Raw genomic sequence first — 19,092 nt, forward strand, 5'->3', positions numbered from 1 at the left:
ATATGGATACATTTGACCATCATAACTAGGCTGGCCATTGATGGAGAGGATGTGTAGAACAGGTTCAATCTTTCCTCTATCTCGAAAGTATAGTCACGACTACAGGAGGTGCTGAGGAGGACATCCGTAGTCGCATGTGCAAAGCAAATAGTGTGTTTGTACAACTGTACCCTGTTTGGAGAAATAGGAACATCTCAAAGAAGACCAAACTCCAGCTATTCAGTAGCAATGTGAAGGCTGTTCTGTTGTATGGTTGCGAAACTTGGAAGGTGACTAACCACATCAAAAACCAGCTCCAAGCTTTTATCAACTGCTGTCTCCGGCATATTTTAAATGTGAGATGGTCAGATATAATGACAAATGAAGATCTTTTGAGGGAGACAAATCAGCAACCAATCAATACACAAATCAAGGAAAGAAAATGGAACTGGATAGGGCATACATTGAGGAAACCAGATGGAGCTGTTGAAAGGGTGGCATTGGACTGGGACCTTCAAGGAGTTAGAAAACGTGGTCATCCCAAACAGACCTGGGAAAGGACGATTGAGAGAGAAGCTGCAGAGGATGGGAAAACCTGGAGTGAAGTGAAGAGACTTGCTAGAAATCGTACCAGATGGAGGAATTTCATCACGGCTCTATGTTCCAAAGGGAACGACAGGAACTAAGTCAAGTAAGTCTTAAATAAGTCAGTATCCAACAATTCTCTTCATCTTAGGTTAACAAACTTGTTTCAAAATAATGAAAATAAATGAAACACACACACACACACACACACACACACACACACACACACACACACACCAATCCAAACTGTTCAATTATATTCTAATGCCAAGAATTTCTTGAGCAGTTTATAAACAGTTATATTCACTTCTGTCAAGAGTATCAAGACCATTTTAAGCATGTTTGTAGGTAGATTTGTCTGGAAAATCTCCCACTCCGTGTTCCATTTGGTTCTGACTATGGCTCCAACTAAAGCAATTAGATCCCAGCTGATCATCAATTTCCCACTCCTTGTTCCACTCGGTCCTAACCATGTCTCTGACAATAACAATTAGATCCTACAGCTGAAATCTTTGCTAGTTGACCAGCTTTCTTATTCCTCGCAATCCTAGCATGTTCCTTGGTTCATCAAATGAAGCTTCTGTACCATTTCTTCTTAGTTATGATACAGTAGCAGATATATGGAATGCATAATAGCTGCTTCTTTCATTCTTGTGATTGAAATAATGTAAATTTAACCTTGAGCCTCTGTTTCTTTCTTCCTCTTCCCTTTATTCATATTTTATTTCCTTGCTGTGTTGATACATTTCAAAAATATGTTAAGTACTATATCCTCAATACATGGTCACAGAAACACACTTCTTTACATAAATAAATAATCTATATCTCACCTCAACAATATAGGTGTCATCAGTGAGGATGGCCAACTGCTGTTCTCGCTTTTCCAACTCAGACTGATATTTGATTGGATTTGCTAAAGCCTCTGCAAAGTCCGACATTGTGTCAGGAACATAATCTTTGACAACCACATGTACAAAGAGTGTAGCCAATGGAAGTGGCTGGCCTGACTCATTGCGCAGGGCAATGTGACGGTACCCTGGGCACAGGCCAACAACAGGCAGCACACGGTGTCCTATTAGTCTGCCTGATTCTTCATATGCAGCTATACGTAGACTCGCCAATTCTGGGAGAACAACCTGTACAAAAGGAACATCTAATGTTAATGTTCCCACACTGTCTGAAAAGTCAAATTATCATAGCTATACAATATTTACTGTGAGTTTTACTTCTGCTCCATCATGGATATTTTATTTGGCAATATCTTAGTTTCCTGTACTTTTACATTAGGTGGCTGCCACAATAACATTTACCTTTACAAAAAACAGAGACTTATTACGAAGTCATGCACAGTTTTTGTTTCTGATTAATATACACTGGGCAAAATGCATTGCTGGAAAATTCCTACATGCCATTCAATCTCAATATTTTGTACAATGCAGAATTTCATTATTTAGAGAGCACACTATTTGCTGGTAGATTACCAAAGTATGCTAACTCATGTCTGTTACAGTATCATTAAGATTCTTAGTGGAGTTTTCTAAGAGCACAAAACATGTCTGGTGGGGGACTCCATTTAAGAATCAGTCATTGTATGTTGCTACATTGCTATGAGTAGTAGCAGTAGTAGCTTTCCTCATCCGTAGATATCTTTTTACGGGCATATAGGACATGTCAAAGTAATTACAAGTTTAGACTAATTTAAGATAAGCTAATTCATATACGCATACATTTGTAGACTTCAATCATTAGATTTACTCCTGGTATACAATACTTTTTTTTACAAATAACTTATTAAATAGTGTAATGCCACACTGTTAACTTATATCTCGCTATCAGTCACTGCATAACTATACACGCATTGTTTCATAACACTTCACTCACCACACACACAATGGTGATCTCTGGGCCATTTTCTTTATCGCAGCTTCCCATTTGCTATCCTGAAAAACTAAGTCAACATTCCTCTATAATGAGTGAGATGTTGAGCTTAGAAAAAAGAAGAGGTGTTGCACATCTTGGGGGAAAGTTTTTCTAGAGAAGGAAAAAAACGTTGTGTGAAGGTGTTACGTGGAATGTTTTATAATCATTATTATTATTTATTTGTGTAACATTTTTTTTTTACCAAACCCCTACTCTGTTTTATCCAAGTAATCCTTCAGTGTATAAAATGTATTGCATAACAGGTACCTTTTAGCTGCATTTTTAAATAAGTGTATTTTTGCAATTTCTTTAATCTCTTTTGGTAATTTATTGTACAGTTTTATTCCTTAGTAGAAAATGCTGTTTTGAGTTTTATGTTTATTTTTTCTTGGTAAATGTAAAAGATAGTGCAGGCTGCCGAAGATAGGAATGATCATTTCCTGGTCAGAGGCCTTTTAAATGTACAGTGTAAAGGAAGAACAGGGCCTACATGAAAAAGAGTTGTAAGGTACCCTGTGGAGAAACTAAAAGATCAAGCAACAAAGACTGAATATCAGGTGCAACTTAGTAACCTCTTTGAAGCACTCAGTTAAAGGGACATGAATCAGGACATTTAAGTAATGTGGGGAAACATCCAAAGATCAGTTAGGGATACAGCAAAGGAAACACTTATGGGAAACACAGTGGGACAGAGGATCTAGTTGGGAAAGAAATGTGCAGATGCCCTGGACAGGAGTAAGGAAGTCAGGAACAAGTGGCTGAAGGGGACAAATCTGGCACAGGGTACAGCACAATTGGAGGAGGTCTGAAAGACTACACAAGCAACTCTGAGAAGAGCAAAGAGGAAATGTATAAGGGATATCATCACTGAAGCAGAAACAGACTTCAGAGGACAAAAGACTAGGGAAATGTTTCTGACGGTGAAGTACCTCTACAAAGGTCACCACGCCAAGCAGAAATTTGTCAAAGATTCCCATAATAAGATCTTAATGAATGATAGTGATACATCTCAGTTAGCACACTTTCGACAGCTGCTAAATTGTGATGAAGCTGCACTGCAGTCGCTTTTTATCTCCTCCAAGGTAGGTGGGGGATAATCAGTATCAGCTGTAATTGTGTAACTAAAGCTGATACTGATTATCCCCCACCTACCTTTGGGAGATAAAAACCAGAATCAGATACCTTAAACAGAATAAAAGTCCAGGTGAAGATGGAATACAGACTGAAATGATACTGGCAGGAGGAGAGAAACTTGTAGAAAGAATACACCAACTGATACAGGCAATATGGACCAAAGAAGAACTACCAGCAAAATGGAAAACAACTCTGATTTGTCCAATACATAAGAAGGGCGAAGATCCTGTCCAATTGCCTCATATATAGAATTCAGCCGGTGGCAGAATCAGTGATTGGAGAGTACAAGGGAGGTTTCTAGCCAGGGCAGTCACCAGTAGATCATATCATCAATCCCCAGAAGCTCACTGAGAAACTGGGTGAATATGGTAAAGATATGCATATTTTATTCATAGATTTCCAGAAGGCCTATGATTGTATACATCACAAGAGCCCGCTCAGCTGTTTAAGGGAGTTTGGCATGGCAGAGAAACTCATCAATCTGGTTAAGATCTGTCTGAGCGAAACATGTGCAAGGGTGAAGATGGGAAATCGCATAACTGAGGAATTTGAAATTGAGACAGGACTCAACTTTGCCCTCGAGAAGATCATACGCAAGACCTTCCAAGAGAACAAAGGGATTGAAATTGAAGGAAACTGACTGGCATACTTAGCCTATGCAGATGACATCTGTTTACTCTCTGGGTCTGAAGAGAGTTAGAGCAAATGATCAGAACACTAAAGGAGGCTGCCAGAAAATTTGAGCTAAACATAAATGAAGCCAAGACAGAGTACCTTGTTATAATGTGTGGTCAAAGTCAAACTGCTGGTCATCTACAATCACTGCAGGTGGGAGACCAGTCCTATAGGAGAGTGCATGAATTTAAATACTTAGGGGCACTTTTCACTGAGTACTTGTCATGTGAAAGAGAGATTAATACCAGGATGCAAGCAGGAAACCAATCTTACCATGACCTAACACAACCGCTTCAGTCCATATATCTCTCCAGACAATTCAAGAGTCAACTATACATAACCCTGATCTAGCCTGTTGTTCTATATGGCTGTGAGACTTAGAGTATCTGGAAACAGGACTTCTATAAACTCCTCATTTTTTAGAGGAAAGTACTTCGGAGTATCTTCAGTCCAGTTCTGGATGCAGACACAGGGGAATGGAGGATCAGACACAACCAAGAGCTTGAGGTGCTATACCAGCAGTGCAACGTAGCAGGAACTGTCAAAGCCAAATAAATGCAGTTGGCTGGCTAAGTGGCCCGGATGGAAGATCACAGATGGCCTCGGAAGCTCCTGGAGTTCACACCTACAGGAATGAGACCCCCAGGGAGACCCAAGAAGCATTGGAGGGACGGCCTCCATGAAGAATTCAATCAAGCAATGATAGATGTGGATGGATGGCGGATAGCAGATGGACAGAATACAATGGAGGAGGAAACTATGTGGTCCACTGGGCCTGATCACATAGAAGAAAAAATGTATGTTGAGTCCTTACTCTAGTTCCATGGTCATGAACAGAGCTGTTTGTGCAGTAATTACCAATGTTATTTTTGATGTGCACAACTGACTGGTAAATGTATTCACACGGAGCAGTTAAAATCACCAGTGTTTTGAACAGATCTTTACAATTAGCTTGAATACTATTTTTGGTTATTATTCTTATGGCTCTTTTCTGGAGTTTGAAAATTTTGTTCATATTTTGTGCATTTGTTCCCCCAAAAAGAATGCCATGGCTAAGAACTGAGTGTACATATGAACAGAATGTAACTAAAAGACACTGCATGTTACATACCGATGATAGGTTCTAAGGGCATAATATGCTGATGACATTCTGTTTGCAAGTACTTTTGTTTGTTCACACCACTTCAACTGAGAATCAATATTCATTCCTAGAAATTTTGCATTTGTTACACAATCTATAGAGGTGCCATATACATTTAATTTAACAATGTCATTTTTCCTCTTCAAACTGAAATTCATGACATTAGTTTTCTTTATGTTCAATGACACTTTATTGCTTACTGACCAGTCGTAAACCTCCTTGAGAGTGTCATTTGCTTTCTTTGCAAGGAGTTCTCTTGTCGTCTCAGTGACTATAATGTTGCTGCCATCAGTGAAAAGAATTTTTCACCATCTACATCTACATCTACATTTATACTCCGCAAGCCATGCAACGGTGTGTGGCAGAGGGCACTTTAAGTGCCACTGCATTATCTCCCTTTCCTATTCCAGTCGCCTATGGTTCGCGGGAAGAACGACTGCCGCAAAGCCTCCGTGCGCTCAAAGCCCTCTAATTTTACATTTGTGATCTCCTCGGGAGGTACATGTAGGGGGAAGCAATATATTCGATACCTCATCCAGAAACGCACCCTCTCGAAATCTGGACAGCATGCTACACTGCGACACAGAGAGCCTCTCTTGCAGAGTCTGCCACTTGAGTTTGCTAAACATCTCCGTAACACTATCACGCTTACCAAATAACCCTGTGATGAAAAGTGCCGCTCTTCTTTGGATCTTCTCTATCTCCTTTGTCAACCTGACCTGGAACGGATCACACACTGATGAGGAATACTCAAGTATAGGTCGAACAAGTGTCTTGTAAGCCACCTCCTTTGTTGATGGACTACATTTTCTAAGCACTCTCCCAATGAATCTCAACCTGGTACCCGCCTTATCAACAATTAATTTTATATGATCACTCCACTTCAAATCGTTCCGTATGCATACTCCCAGATATTTTACAGAAGTAACTGCTACTAGTCTTTGTTCCGCTATCATATAGTCATACAATAAATTCTTTCTATGTATTCGCAATACATTACATTTGTCTATGTTAAGGGTCAGCTACTCCCTGCACCAAGCGCCTATCCACTGCAGATCTTCCTGCATTTTGCTGCAATTTTCTAATGCTGCAACTTCTCTGTATACTACAGCATCATCCGCAAAAAGCCACATGGAACTTCCGACACTATTTACTAGGTCATTTATATATATTGTGAAAAGCAATGGTCCCATAACACTCCCCTGTGGCACGCCAGAGGTTACTTTAATGTCTGTAGACGTCTCTCCATTGAGAACAATATGCTGCGTTCTGTTTGCCAAAAACTCTTCAATCCAGCCACACAGCTGGTCTAATATTCCGTAGGCTCTTACTTTGTATATCAGGCAACAGTGCGGAACTGTATCGAACGCCTTCCGGAAGTCAAGGAAAATGGCATCTACCTGGGAGCCTGTATCTAACATTATCAGGGTCTCATGAACAAATAAAGCGAGTTGGGTCTCACACGATCACTGTTTCTGGAATCCATGTTGATCCCTACAGAGTAGATTCTGGGTTTCCAGAAATGACATGATATTGAGCAAAAAAAAAAAAAAAAAAAAAAAAAAAGTTCTAAAATTCTACAACAGATTGATGTCAGAGATATAGGCCTATAGTTTTGCCATACCATAAGTAACACTACTGGGAAAGTCATTGATGTATATCAGGAATAGTATTGGTCCTAATATGCTACCTTGCGGAACCCCTATATTAATGTATTATAGTTCTGATAAGTGTTTTACTAAATGCTTTGATCAACTTGAAGTATGCGTTATTTCTACTCTTTGTACCCTATCTGCTAGGTATGATCGAACCAGTCCTTACCTACCCCTCACATTCCTAATGCTTCTAATTTATTTAATATAACCTTGTGGTCGACTGTATCAAAGGCCTTAGACAGATCCAAAAATATGCCTGTGACACACTAATCTTTGTCAAGATGGGAGTGATCATTTCCTGGTCAGAGGCCTTATAAATGTACAGTGTAAAGGAAGAACAGGGCCTTCAACTTTTGAGAATTCTACTATGGCTGACTCCATATTTGTGCCACTTTGGAAACTTAAAATATTGTATTTATTCAGCTAATTCATGAAACTGTCTTTCATAATTGCTTCTATTATTTTAGAGAATGGTGACAGCAGGGAAATGGGCTGATAATTTTCTATGTCTTCTGCATCACATTTCTTACGTAAAGGTACAACTCTTGCCTGTTTTAACTGATCTGGAAATGTCCCTGATGTGAGGGATTCATTTATTATATTTGTTAGGGGGCCTTGTATAGCCTCTATGCATTGTTTCAGTACACACATTGGTACTTCATCTAAGCCTACTTACTTTTTATTTTTTAGTTTTTGAACAGTTTTACTGACTTCATTCTCTGTGGTTGGAAGTTGTTGTTGTTGTTGTTGTTTTGGTCTTCAGTCCTAAGACTGGTTTGATGTAGCTCTCCATGCAACTCTATTCTGTACAAGCTTCTTCATCTCCCAGTACTTACTGCAACCTACATCCTTCTGTATCTGCTTAGTGTATTCATCTCTTGGTCTCCCTCTACAATTTTTACCCTCCACGCTGCCCTCCAATCCTAAATTTGTGATCCCTTGATGCCTCAGAACATGTCCTACCAACCGGTCCCTTCTTCTTGTCAAGTTGTGCCACAAACTCCTCTTCTCCATAATTCTATTCAATACCTCCTCATTAGTTATGTGATCTACCTGTCTAATCTTCAGCATTCTTCTGTATCACCACATTTCAAAAGGTTCTATTTTCTTCTTGTCTAAACTATTTATCATCCATGTTTCACTTCCATACATGGCTACACTCCACACAAATACTTTCAGAAACGACTTCCTGACACTTAAATCTATACTCGATGTTAACAAATTTCTTTTCTTCAGAAACGCTTTCCTTGCCATTGCCAGTCTACATTTTATATGCTCTCTACTTTGACCATCATCAGTTATTTTGCTCCCCAAATAGCAAAACTCATTTACTACTTTAAGTGTCTCATTTCCTAATCTAATTCCCTCAGCATCACCCGACTTAATTCGGCTACATTCCATTATTCTCGTTTTGCTTTTGTTGATGTTCATCTTATATCCTCCTTTCAAGACATTGTCCATTCCGTTCAACTGCTCTTCCACGTCCTTTGCTGTCTCTGACAGAATTACAATGTCATCGGCGAACCTCAAAGTTTTTATTTCTTCTCCCTGGATTTTAATACCTACTCCGAATTTTTCTTTTGTTTCCTTTACTGCTTGCTCAATATACAGATTGAATAACATCGGGGAGAGGCTACAACCCTGTCTCACTCCCTTCCCAACCACTGCTTCCCTTTCACGCCCCTCGACTATTATAACTGCCATCTGGTTTCTGTACAAATTGTAAATAGCCTTTCGCTCCCTGTATTTTACCCATGACACATTTAGAATTTGAAAGAGAGTATTCTAGTCAACATTCCAGTTGGAAGTAGCATCATTGGATTTGGTGCAACATTATTGACAGGTGTTATATTTGTTTTGGGGAATTTTTGCTGTAACTTCTCTGCAATACTTGAAAAATGCTCATTTACATAGTTTGCTAAGTGTTGTGGATCATTTATTACCTTATCCTCCTCCCTTAGCAGTATGTTATTCTGCGTTTCTTTGCCTCTCCCTGCTTCCTTTTTTATAAGATCCCAGACGGCTTTACTTTTATTTTCTGCATTGTATATTATTTTTTCATTAAGTGACTTTTTTGCATCAATCAGCACCTTCTTATAGATCTTTTTGTGTCTATGATAGAAATTTAAGAATTCTGGATCATGGTGATTCTTTTTCATGAAACTGAGGTATTTAAGTGTTTGGGAGGACTTCTTAATACCTGCTGTTATCCATCTGTTTTTGTGAGATGTTGATACAGACATGCATACCTTTGGAAACACCTTTTCAAAGTTCAATTTAAATAATGTGGAGAATTTAGAGACTTTCATATTCACATTGGTTCACTTCATCCCAGTTTTGTTTTGCTAGTTCTTTTGAAAAATCTTGTATTTTGATTTCTGGTGGATATTGTTTGTAGGCTTGTAGTTTAGGGAATGATCCGATGCCTCATTTTACTGTTGTTATTTGACAGAGATGGTCTGATAGTCCACGATCTTTTATAGCTACATCACTTTTTTCCTGTCCACATTTGTGGCTACATGGTTAATTACTGATGCAGTGATTGCAGTACCCTTGTTGCATTACTGACCAAAAGGGACATACCAAAACTCTGAAGGATATTTATAAGGGTGCTGGTGGTTTCATTTATGACATTAGTGTTGATATTAATGTCCCCACACACAAATGTTCAAATGTGTGTGAATTCCTAAGGGACCAAACTGCTGAGGTCATCGGTCCCTAGACTTACACATTACTTAAACTAACTTATGCTAAGAACAACACACACCCCCATGCCCGAGGGAGGACTCGAACCTCCTGCGGGAGGGCCACACAATCCGTGACATGGGGCCTCAAACCGCGCTGCCACTCCACGTGGCTGTCCCCACACAGAACTATGTTGACCTTTGTACTTGAGACTTTATATAGAACTTCTGTTATTTATTGAAAAAAATGTCCACACCAACACTGGGAGATCTATATACACACAAAATGATTAATTTCTTGGTGATATCAAGCCCTGTTATTTCAATAGCTGATATTTCAAAGTTTTTGTCTTCACTTACTGTACTGAGCTCATGTCTTGATTTGAACTGTGTTCCTTTTCTGATATAAATGCATGATCCTCCACCCCTTGAAGCAGTTCTGCAGTAAGAGTTTGCCCTTTCATAGAATGAAAATACTACATGCTGGATTTCTGTGTGTCTACACCTGTGCTCAATAACACAAACTACTGTACTGTGCAGTTGAAAGATTGGAGCTCAGCTTCTAATAGTTGTATTTTATTTTTTATTGATAGCATGTTTTGATGGAGGACTGTTATGTTTGTGATATGCCCCATGTTACTCTTTCCGATGGTTTGTTTTTCTTTGTGACATATGGTATGTGTAATATTTGGAGTGTTAAAATCTGTCTTGTGAGTGATAGTTTCAGTATTTTTAAACTGCTGGAGATAACCTTTAGGCAGGGGAATCTGTTGTCTGGATTTACCCTAAAAAAGACTTACTTTTCCTACCCATGACAATAGGTATTTGACCACATGTGGTTCGAGATCCACCCCCTATACTTTCATTAATCAGCTGTACCAATCTTGCCTTCCCAGTCCTGTTTAGGTGTAGGCCATACCTAGTGAAACCCCATCTCTTGATAGTCCCAATGGGCACCAGAGAAACATGACAAAGTTGGCTGCCCTCAGAGCCATCCCTAACCCCACATTGATTCGCCTCACTGCTCCATCAAGGTGTGGTTGATCATGACACTGGAACAGCTCAACAAAGTGTACGTTAGTGCCATGTGTCAGGGAAGCTACCTTGTCCAGGTCACCATCTGGGTCATATACCCCATCCCTGTCCAAACTGTTTCCCGCCCCACCTACTATCAGTACATGGCCCTCTTCTGTAAAGTCATTACATAAAGATCCTAAGTCTTCTATCACATGACTTAGCCCTGCATTTGGCTTGAAGATACTGGTGGCCTGGTATGCTGCCCCTAAACTTTCCTGTAACAGAGGGCCTACACCTCGCCCATGGCTACTACCTAGCAGGAGCACTTTCTTCTTCCTAACACTTGGTACATTCCTAGGTTTCTTGACCTCAGTTGAGGTGTGCTGCACATTTTCTGCTCCTCATTCTATCTGAGGCTCTGAAAGTTACAATAAATGCCTACTGCACTTGTCACTGAGTAGTGATGTATACTCTGACAGAGAGCATCTGTTTGGAAATCTCACATAAATGTACCTTTGGCAATTTGCAATGTATCCCATTGTCCATTGGTGGATGCAGCTCCCAATAGATACATCTGTCTACTGGCCCTTTGCTTCACTGTTTCTCTAATGCACATGCAAATGGCATTGCTTACTGAAAACCCTTGCCTTTGATCACATTTGGGCACAATATGGAAATATTATTTCCCATGAACCATGGACCTTGCCGTTGGTGGGGAGGCTTGTGTGCCTCAGCGATACAGATGGCCGTACCGTAGGTGCAACCAAGACGGAGGGGTATCTGTTGAGAGGCCAGACAAACATGTGGTTCCTGAAGAGGGGCAACAGCCTTTTCAGTAGTTGCAGGGGCAAAAGTCTGCATGATTGACTGATCTGGTCTTGTAACACTAACCAAAACGGCCTTGCTGTGGTGGTACTGCGAACGGCTGAAAGCAAAGGGAAACTAGAGCTGTAATTTTTCCCAAGGACATGCTGCTTTACTGTATGGTTAAATGATGATGGCGTCCTCTTGGGTAAAATATTTTGGAGGTAAAATAGTTCCCCATTTCGATCTCTGGGCAGGGACTACTTAAGAGGACGCCGTTATCAGGAGAAAGAAAACTGGTGTTCTACGAATCAGAGCATGGAATGTCAGATCCCTTAATCAGGCAAGTAGGTTAGAAAATTTAAAGGGAAATGGATAGGTTAAAGTTAGATATAGTGGGAATTAGTGAAGTTCGGTGGCAGGAGGAACAAGACTTTTGGTCAGGTTAATACAGGTTTACAAACACAAAATCAAATAGGGGTAATGCAGGAGTAGGTTTAATAATGAATAGAAAAATAGGAGTGCGGATAAGCTACTACAAACAGCATAGTGAATGCATTATTGTGGCCAAGACAGACATGAAGTCCACGCCTACTACAGTACTACAAGTTTACATGACAACTAGCTCTGCAGATGATGAAGACACTGATGAAATGTATGATGAGATAAAAGAAATTATTCAGGTAGTGAAGGGAGACGAAAATTTAATAGTCATGGGTGTCTGGAATTCGAGAGTAGGAAAAGGGAGAGAAGGAAACGTAGTAGGTGAATATGGATTGGCGGTAAGAAATGAAAGAGGAAGCCGTCTGGTAGAATTTTGCACAGAGAATAACTTAATCACAGTTAACACTTGGTTCAAGAATGATAAAAGGAGGTTGTATACATGGAAGAATCCTGGAGATACTAGAAGGTATCAGATAGATTATATAATGGTAAGACAGAGATTTAGGAACCAGGTTTTAAGTTGTAAGACATTTCCAGGGACAGATGTGGACCCTGACCACGTGAACTGCAGATTAAAACTGAAGAAAGGTGGGAAATTAAGGAGATGTGACCTGGATAAAATAACTAAACCAGAGGTTGTACAGAGTTTCAGAGAGAGCATAAGGGAACAATTGACAGGAATGTGGGAAAGAAATACAGTAGAAGAAGAAAGGGTAGCACTGAGGGATGAAGTAGTGAAGGCAGCACTACATCAAGTAGGTAAAAAAACGAGGGCTAGTAGAAATCCTTGGGTAACAGAAGAAATATTGAATTTAACTGATGAAAGGAGAAAATATAAAAATGCAGTAAATGAAGCAGGCAAAAAGGAATACAAACATCTCAAAAATGAGATAGACAGGAAGTGCAAAATGGCTAAGCAGGGATGGCTAGAGGACAAATGTAAGGATGTAGAGGCTTATCGCTAGGGGTAAGATAGATACTGCCTATAGGAAAATTAAAGAGACCTTTGGAGAAAAGAGAACCACTTGTATGAATATCAACAGCTCAGATGGAAACCCGGTTGTAAGCAAAGAAGGGAAAGCAGAAAGGTGGAAGGAGTATATAGAGGGTCTATACAAGGGCAATTTACTTGAGGACAATATTATGGAAATGGAAGAGGATGCAGATGAAGATGAAATGGGAGATACAATACGGCGTGAAGAGTTTGACAGAGCACTGAAAGACCTGAGTTGAAACAAGGCCCCGGGAGTAGACAACATTCCATTAGAACTACTGACAGCCATGGGAGAGCCAGTCCCTACAAAACTCTACCATCTGGTGAGCAAGATGTATGAGACAGGTGAAATACCCTCAGACTTCAAGAGGAATATAATAATTCCAATCCCAAAGAGAGCAGGTGTTGACAGATGTGAAAATTACCAAACTATCAGTTTAATAAGACACAGCTGCAAAATACTAACACGAATTCTTTACAGACGAATGGAAAAGCTGGTAGAAGATGACCCCGGGGAAGATCAGTTTGGATTCCGTAGAAATGTTGGAACACGTGAGGCAATACTAACCTTACGACTTATCTTAGAAGAAAGATTAAAGAAAGGCAAACCTATGTTTCTAGCATTTGTAGACTTAGAGAAAGCTTTTGACAATGTTGACTGGAATAGTCACTTTCAAATTCTAAATGTGTCATGGGTAAAATACAGGGAGCGAAAGGCTATTTACAATTTGTACAGAAACCAGATGGCAGTTATAAGAGCTGAGGGGGCATGAAAGGGAAGCAGTGGTTGGGAAGGGAGTGAGACAGGGTTGTAGCCTCTCCCCATGTTATTCAATCTGTATAGTGAGCAAGCAGTAAAGGAAACAAAAGAAAAACTTGGAGTGGGTATTAAAATCCATGGAGAATAAATAAAAACTTTGAGGTTCGCCAATGACATTGTAATTCTGTCAGAGACAGCAAAGGACATGGAAGAGCAGTTGAACGGAATGGACAGTGTCTTGAAAGATGAACATCATCAAAAGCAAAACGAGAATAATGGAATGTAGCCGAATTAAGTCGGGTGATGCTGAGGGAATTAGATTAGGAAATGAGACACTTAAAGTAGTAAATGAGTTTTGCTATTTGAGGAGCAAAATAACTGATGATGATTGAAGTAGAGAGCACATAAAATGTAGACTGGCAATGGCAAGGAAAGCGTTTCTGAAGAAGAGAAATTTGTTAACATCGAGTATAGATTTAAGTGTTAGGAAGTCGTTTCTGAAAGTATTTGTATGGAGTGTAGCCATGTATGGAAGTGAAAGATGGATGATAAACAGTTTGGACAAGAAGAGAACAGAAGCTTTCGAAATGTGGTGCTACAGAAGAAAGCAGAAAATTAGACGGGTAGATCACATAACTAATGAGGAGGTATTGAATAGAATTGGGGAGAAGAGGAGTTTGTGGCACAACTTGACAAGAAGAACGGACCAGTTGGTAGGACATGTTCTGAGGCATCAAAGGATCACAAATTTAGGATTGGAGAGCAGCGTGGAGGGTAAAAATTGTAGAGGGAGACCAAGAGATGAATACACTAAGCAGATTCAGAAGGAAGTAGGTTGCAGTAAGTACTGGGAGATGAAGAAGCTTGCACAGAATAGAGTTGCATGGAGAGCTGCATCAAGCCAGTCTCAGGACTAAAGACCACAACAACAACAACAGCAACATTTCCTAAGACAGGACAGCAACAGCTTACAACTTGACCCTGGAGAAGATGCATATCAAGCATTAGATGTCATACCCTCTCAGAATATTTATTAAATTTTACATGTTGCATCAGCTATTCAAATGTTTGTTTAAAATGTCCCTTCATGATTAAAGAGGCCAATTTATTTCATTCTATTGCACTGCCTTGAATATTCTTGATTTTACACAAGTTCTGTGATTTGTCCAGTAATACCTACTACTGCCTTTTTTGTACCCTTTAACTGAGACAGTTTTGTGAAATTCTACTGGTTATTCTTCCACACATTTTCATCAGTGATGAAAAAAGGCTCCAAGAAATTCTACACATTATATTACTTGAACATTTATTATTTATTTTATTATTTCTTACCCATTTCGTGAAAAGTGTTTATGTATTATTGTCCAATTATGCCACACTTTACAGTTGAACTGCCCTCAGATATTGAAGACAATTACGGTTATTTTGAACACATTCTTTCCACTGACAAAGCAATCTTTTATGTCAATGGTGAGTGATTTGATGTAATGTATAAATTTTGGGGACCAGCGTGCCCTCTTGAGATGATACAGAGCACCAAAGACAATCCAAAAGTGAACATTCAGTCTCACTTTAACAATGTAACAAATTAAAAAATCATATGTCAATGGGTATTAAACAAAACAACTAATGCCCTTTGATATGTACAAAGGATTGAAACTCTGAAATGAAAGATAACCTAAATCATTACCATTTTGTGAAAAGTGTTTATGTGTTATTGTCCAATTATGCCACACTTTACAGTTGAACTGCCCTCAGATATTGAAGACAATTACGGTTATTTTGAACACATTCTTTCCACTGACAAAGCAATCTTTTATGTCAATGGTGAGTGATTTGATGTAATGTATAAATTTTGGGGACCAGCGTGCCCTCTTGAGATGATACAGAGCACCAAAGACAATCCAAAAGTGAACATTCAGTCTCACTTTAACAATGTAACAAATTAAAAAATCATATGTCAATGGGTATTAAACAAAACAACTAATGCCCTTTGAAATGTACAAAGGATTGAAACTCTGAAATGAAAGATAACCTAAATCATTGCATCACTTCTCATATATGATATGATATTGCACTGCCTGTGTTGTTAAGAAGAATGATGCAGTGTTCCTTTAGACATGCATGCATGTCTAAAGGAACAGGCGCTGTTGTGACTACAGCCGTAAAGAAATACATGAAATGTATTCACAGTTGCAAATATGAACAACCATCGGCTGTATAAAGAATGATGACAATGACAATTTGTGCCAGACTAGGCTTCAACCTGAACTTCCCACTTTACATGAGAGGTCACCTTAACCACTTTGGCTATCCATGCAATGTTCATTCAGAAGTTTGGGTCTGGTCATGGGTCATGTATGGATAGCCAAAGTGGTTAAGGTGACCAATTGTGCTAAAGCAGGAAATCTGGGTTTGAGTCCCGATCTGGCACAAATATTCATTGTTGTCATCCCTTTATACAGCCGATGGTTGTTTGTATTCACAGCTGTGAATACATTTCATGAACAAATATGATGTTTCCCTACTACATGAAGGGAACTTACACATCACGTGAATTGGCTGTGTGCTGTCCATGGTGATTCTTACCGATTTATTTTCCTATTGCATATAAAAAATGGTTAGTTCAAAAACATTATGACAACAGTTTCGTATATTTATCACACTTTCAGCACACATGTAAACAGCAAGACTTTTTGGTAGATCCTGTACAACTGGAAACTCATTACACTAGTTCATGAGCTATGAAGAAATGGATTTGATGAGAAGTAATTAAATTGTATCAAAAAATAAATAAAGCCTAGCAGAGAATTTTCATTGTGATAATATTTAGAAAGGACCTTAACCATGGAGGAACTATAAAAGAGGCCTCAAACAACCAAAAGCACTAGATTCCATTCCTGACATTTTTTCATCTATCACTGGTCTGCATTTATTTGAAAGTCAATATTCTTGGACTAGTGACTGATACAAAGCACAGACAAGTCATAGGAATTACAAGGCACATCCCAATAGCATAAAATTTCCTTCTCCCTCTCTATCTGCATCTTTTGCCTTCTTTCCTTACTTTCATTTTATCAGTGTTTGTATTTTTTACCTTCAGGTTTCTTTTTATGTCTCTGTTATTTCCTGTGTCTTTATTCTCCAACCACATTATCAACCACCAGTTCCACTGTAAGAGACACAGAATCCATACTCAGCCACATGGAAGTACCCTGATCATGCAATATTATCTTTAAATTACAGAGTACAAACAGGGATATCTATGGAACTGTTGTTGTTGGTAAGACAGACAGTCTTATGAAATAGTCCTGAACGCATTTTCTGAAAACTGTCTTGAGCAGTTAGTTTGACAACTCAAACCAGTGGAAAATATTTTAGACCTCATAACTACAAACAGGCCTCACCTTACTGACAGTGCCACTATACAGACAGGGATTAGTGTTCATGATGTCCTCATAGTGACAATGATTACTGAAGTTAAAAAATTCATCAAGAAGGCTAGAAGCACACTGGAAAATGAAGATAAGCAGTTGTCAGCTTCCTATTTGGACAATGAATGGACATCATTTAGTTTCAATGTGTTGAGTGTAGAGCAATTATGGTCAAAGTTTAAACTGTTTGGAAATTGTGCATTGGAGGATTGTGTGCAGAGTAAGCAGATAAAGGGTGGAAAAGACCCACTAAGGTTTAATAAGAAAAAGGGTTCAGAAAATTCTATGGAAATAGATATTGTTGCACTCTTGTTTCACAAAAGGAATATGGCAGTGTCAACAGAGAGATTAATGCATCTATAAAAAAATCAATGCATGAAACAAACAACAACCTCCACCATCATATCTCAGCAAAATATCTTAGCAAAATGTTGAGACTATTCTGGTCCTATGTAAATCACTAAGCAGGTCAAAGGCTTCTATTCAGTCACTCATCGACCAGTCTTGTGTAGCAATAGAAGACAGAAGAAGATATTCCAAGTTTGAATATAATAAATTTCCTTGAGACAGAAAAGCTTTTGTCCACGAACCAGCACAGATTTAGAAGGCAATATTTGTGCAAAATTCAGCTTGCCATTTTCTCACACAATATCCTATGAACAGTGGCTCAGGGGCAACAGGAAGATTCCATATTCCCAGATCTCTGGAAAGTATTTGACACTGTGCCCCACTGCAGACTGTTAATCAACATCTGAGCATATGGATACATGAGTGGCTCAGAGAATTCTTAAGCAACAAAATCCAGTATGCTCTCCTGGATGGTGACTGATCATCAAATAGAGGGGTATCATCAGGCGTGTGCGATGAACTTGTAGTAGGACTGCTCTTGTTCCCTATATAGATAAACGATCAGACAGACTGGGTGAGCAGCAGTCCCTGACTGACTGCTGATGACATTGTAGTATACAAGAAAGTATTGTCATTGAATGGCTGTGGAAGGATACTGGATGACTTAGAATTTCTATTTGGTGTGAAGACTGGCAGCCTGTTCTAAACATAGAAAAATGTAAGTTAATGCAAATGAGTAGGGAAAACAAACCTGTAATGTTCAAACAGAGTATTACTAGTGCACTGTTTAACAACTTCATGTCCATTTGATACCCAGGTGCAACTTTGCAAAGTGGTGTGAAATGGAACAAGGTGGTAGACAAAACCAAACTGTCAGCTTCAGTTTATTAGGAAAATTATAACAAAATGTAGCTCAACTTTAAAGGAGAGCGTATACAGAACACCTGTGTGACCCATTCATGAGTTTTGCTTGAGTGTGTGGAATCCTTTTCAGGTTGGATTAAAAGAAGACTTGAAGCAATTCAGAAGTGTGCTGTTTGATTTGTTATCTGTAGGTTCAATAAACATAAATTAATTATGGAGATGCCTCATGAACTCAAATCGGAAGCCCTGGAGAGAAGACAAAGAACTTTTTGTGAAACACTATAGAGAAAATTTAGAGAACTGGCATTTGCAACTGACTAGACAACAATTCTGCTACCAGCAACATTGATTTTGCATAAAGACCACGAAGACAAGATAAGAGACATAAGGGCTTGTACGGTTGTGTATAGCCAGTTCTTTTGCTGTCACACCCTTTGTAAGTGCAGCAGGAAAGATAGTGACTAGCAGTGGTACAAAATACCTTCTGCCATGCATCATATGATGGCTTGCAGGGTATGTATGTAAATGTAGGTCTAGATTCTCCCGCACTCAAATGCAATGGGTTTCTCTGATGGATGAAGTCTGTGTCTTTTTACAATCATTATGAAACAGAATGGCTGGCCATTACTTACCTACAGAAATGAGATGTGAAGT

General features: G+C 39.1%; 1 protein-coding gene across 1 annotated transcript in view; it reads right to left on the bottom strand.

The window, feature by feature from the left end:
* LOC124802835 (1-phosphatidylinositol 4,5-bisphosphate phosphodiesterase classes I and II) overlaps nucleotides 1-19,092 on the bottom strand; it is a 390,603-nt gene that overhangs the window by 63,009 nt on the left and 308,502 nt on the right. The window contains exon 16 of the mRNA XM_047263846.1: nucleotides 1,395-1,700. Within this exon, the coding sequence (XP_047119802.1) occupies nucleotides 1,395-1,700 (306 nt within the window). The remainder of the gene's footprint in view (nucleotides 1-1,394; nucleotides 1,701-19,092) is intronic.

The sequence above is a fragment of the Schistocerca piceifrons genome, chromosome 6 (assembly GCF_021461385.2).
Source record: "Schistocerca piceifrons isolate TAMUIC-IGC-003096 chromosome 6, iqSchPice1.1, whole genome shotgun sequence".
NCBI lineage: Eukaryota > Metazoa > Arthropoda > Insecta > Orthoptera > Acrididae > Schistocerca > Schistocerca piceifrons.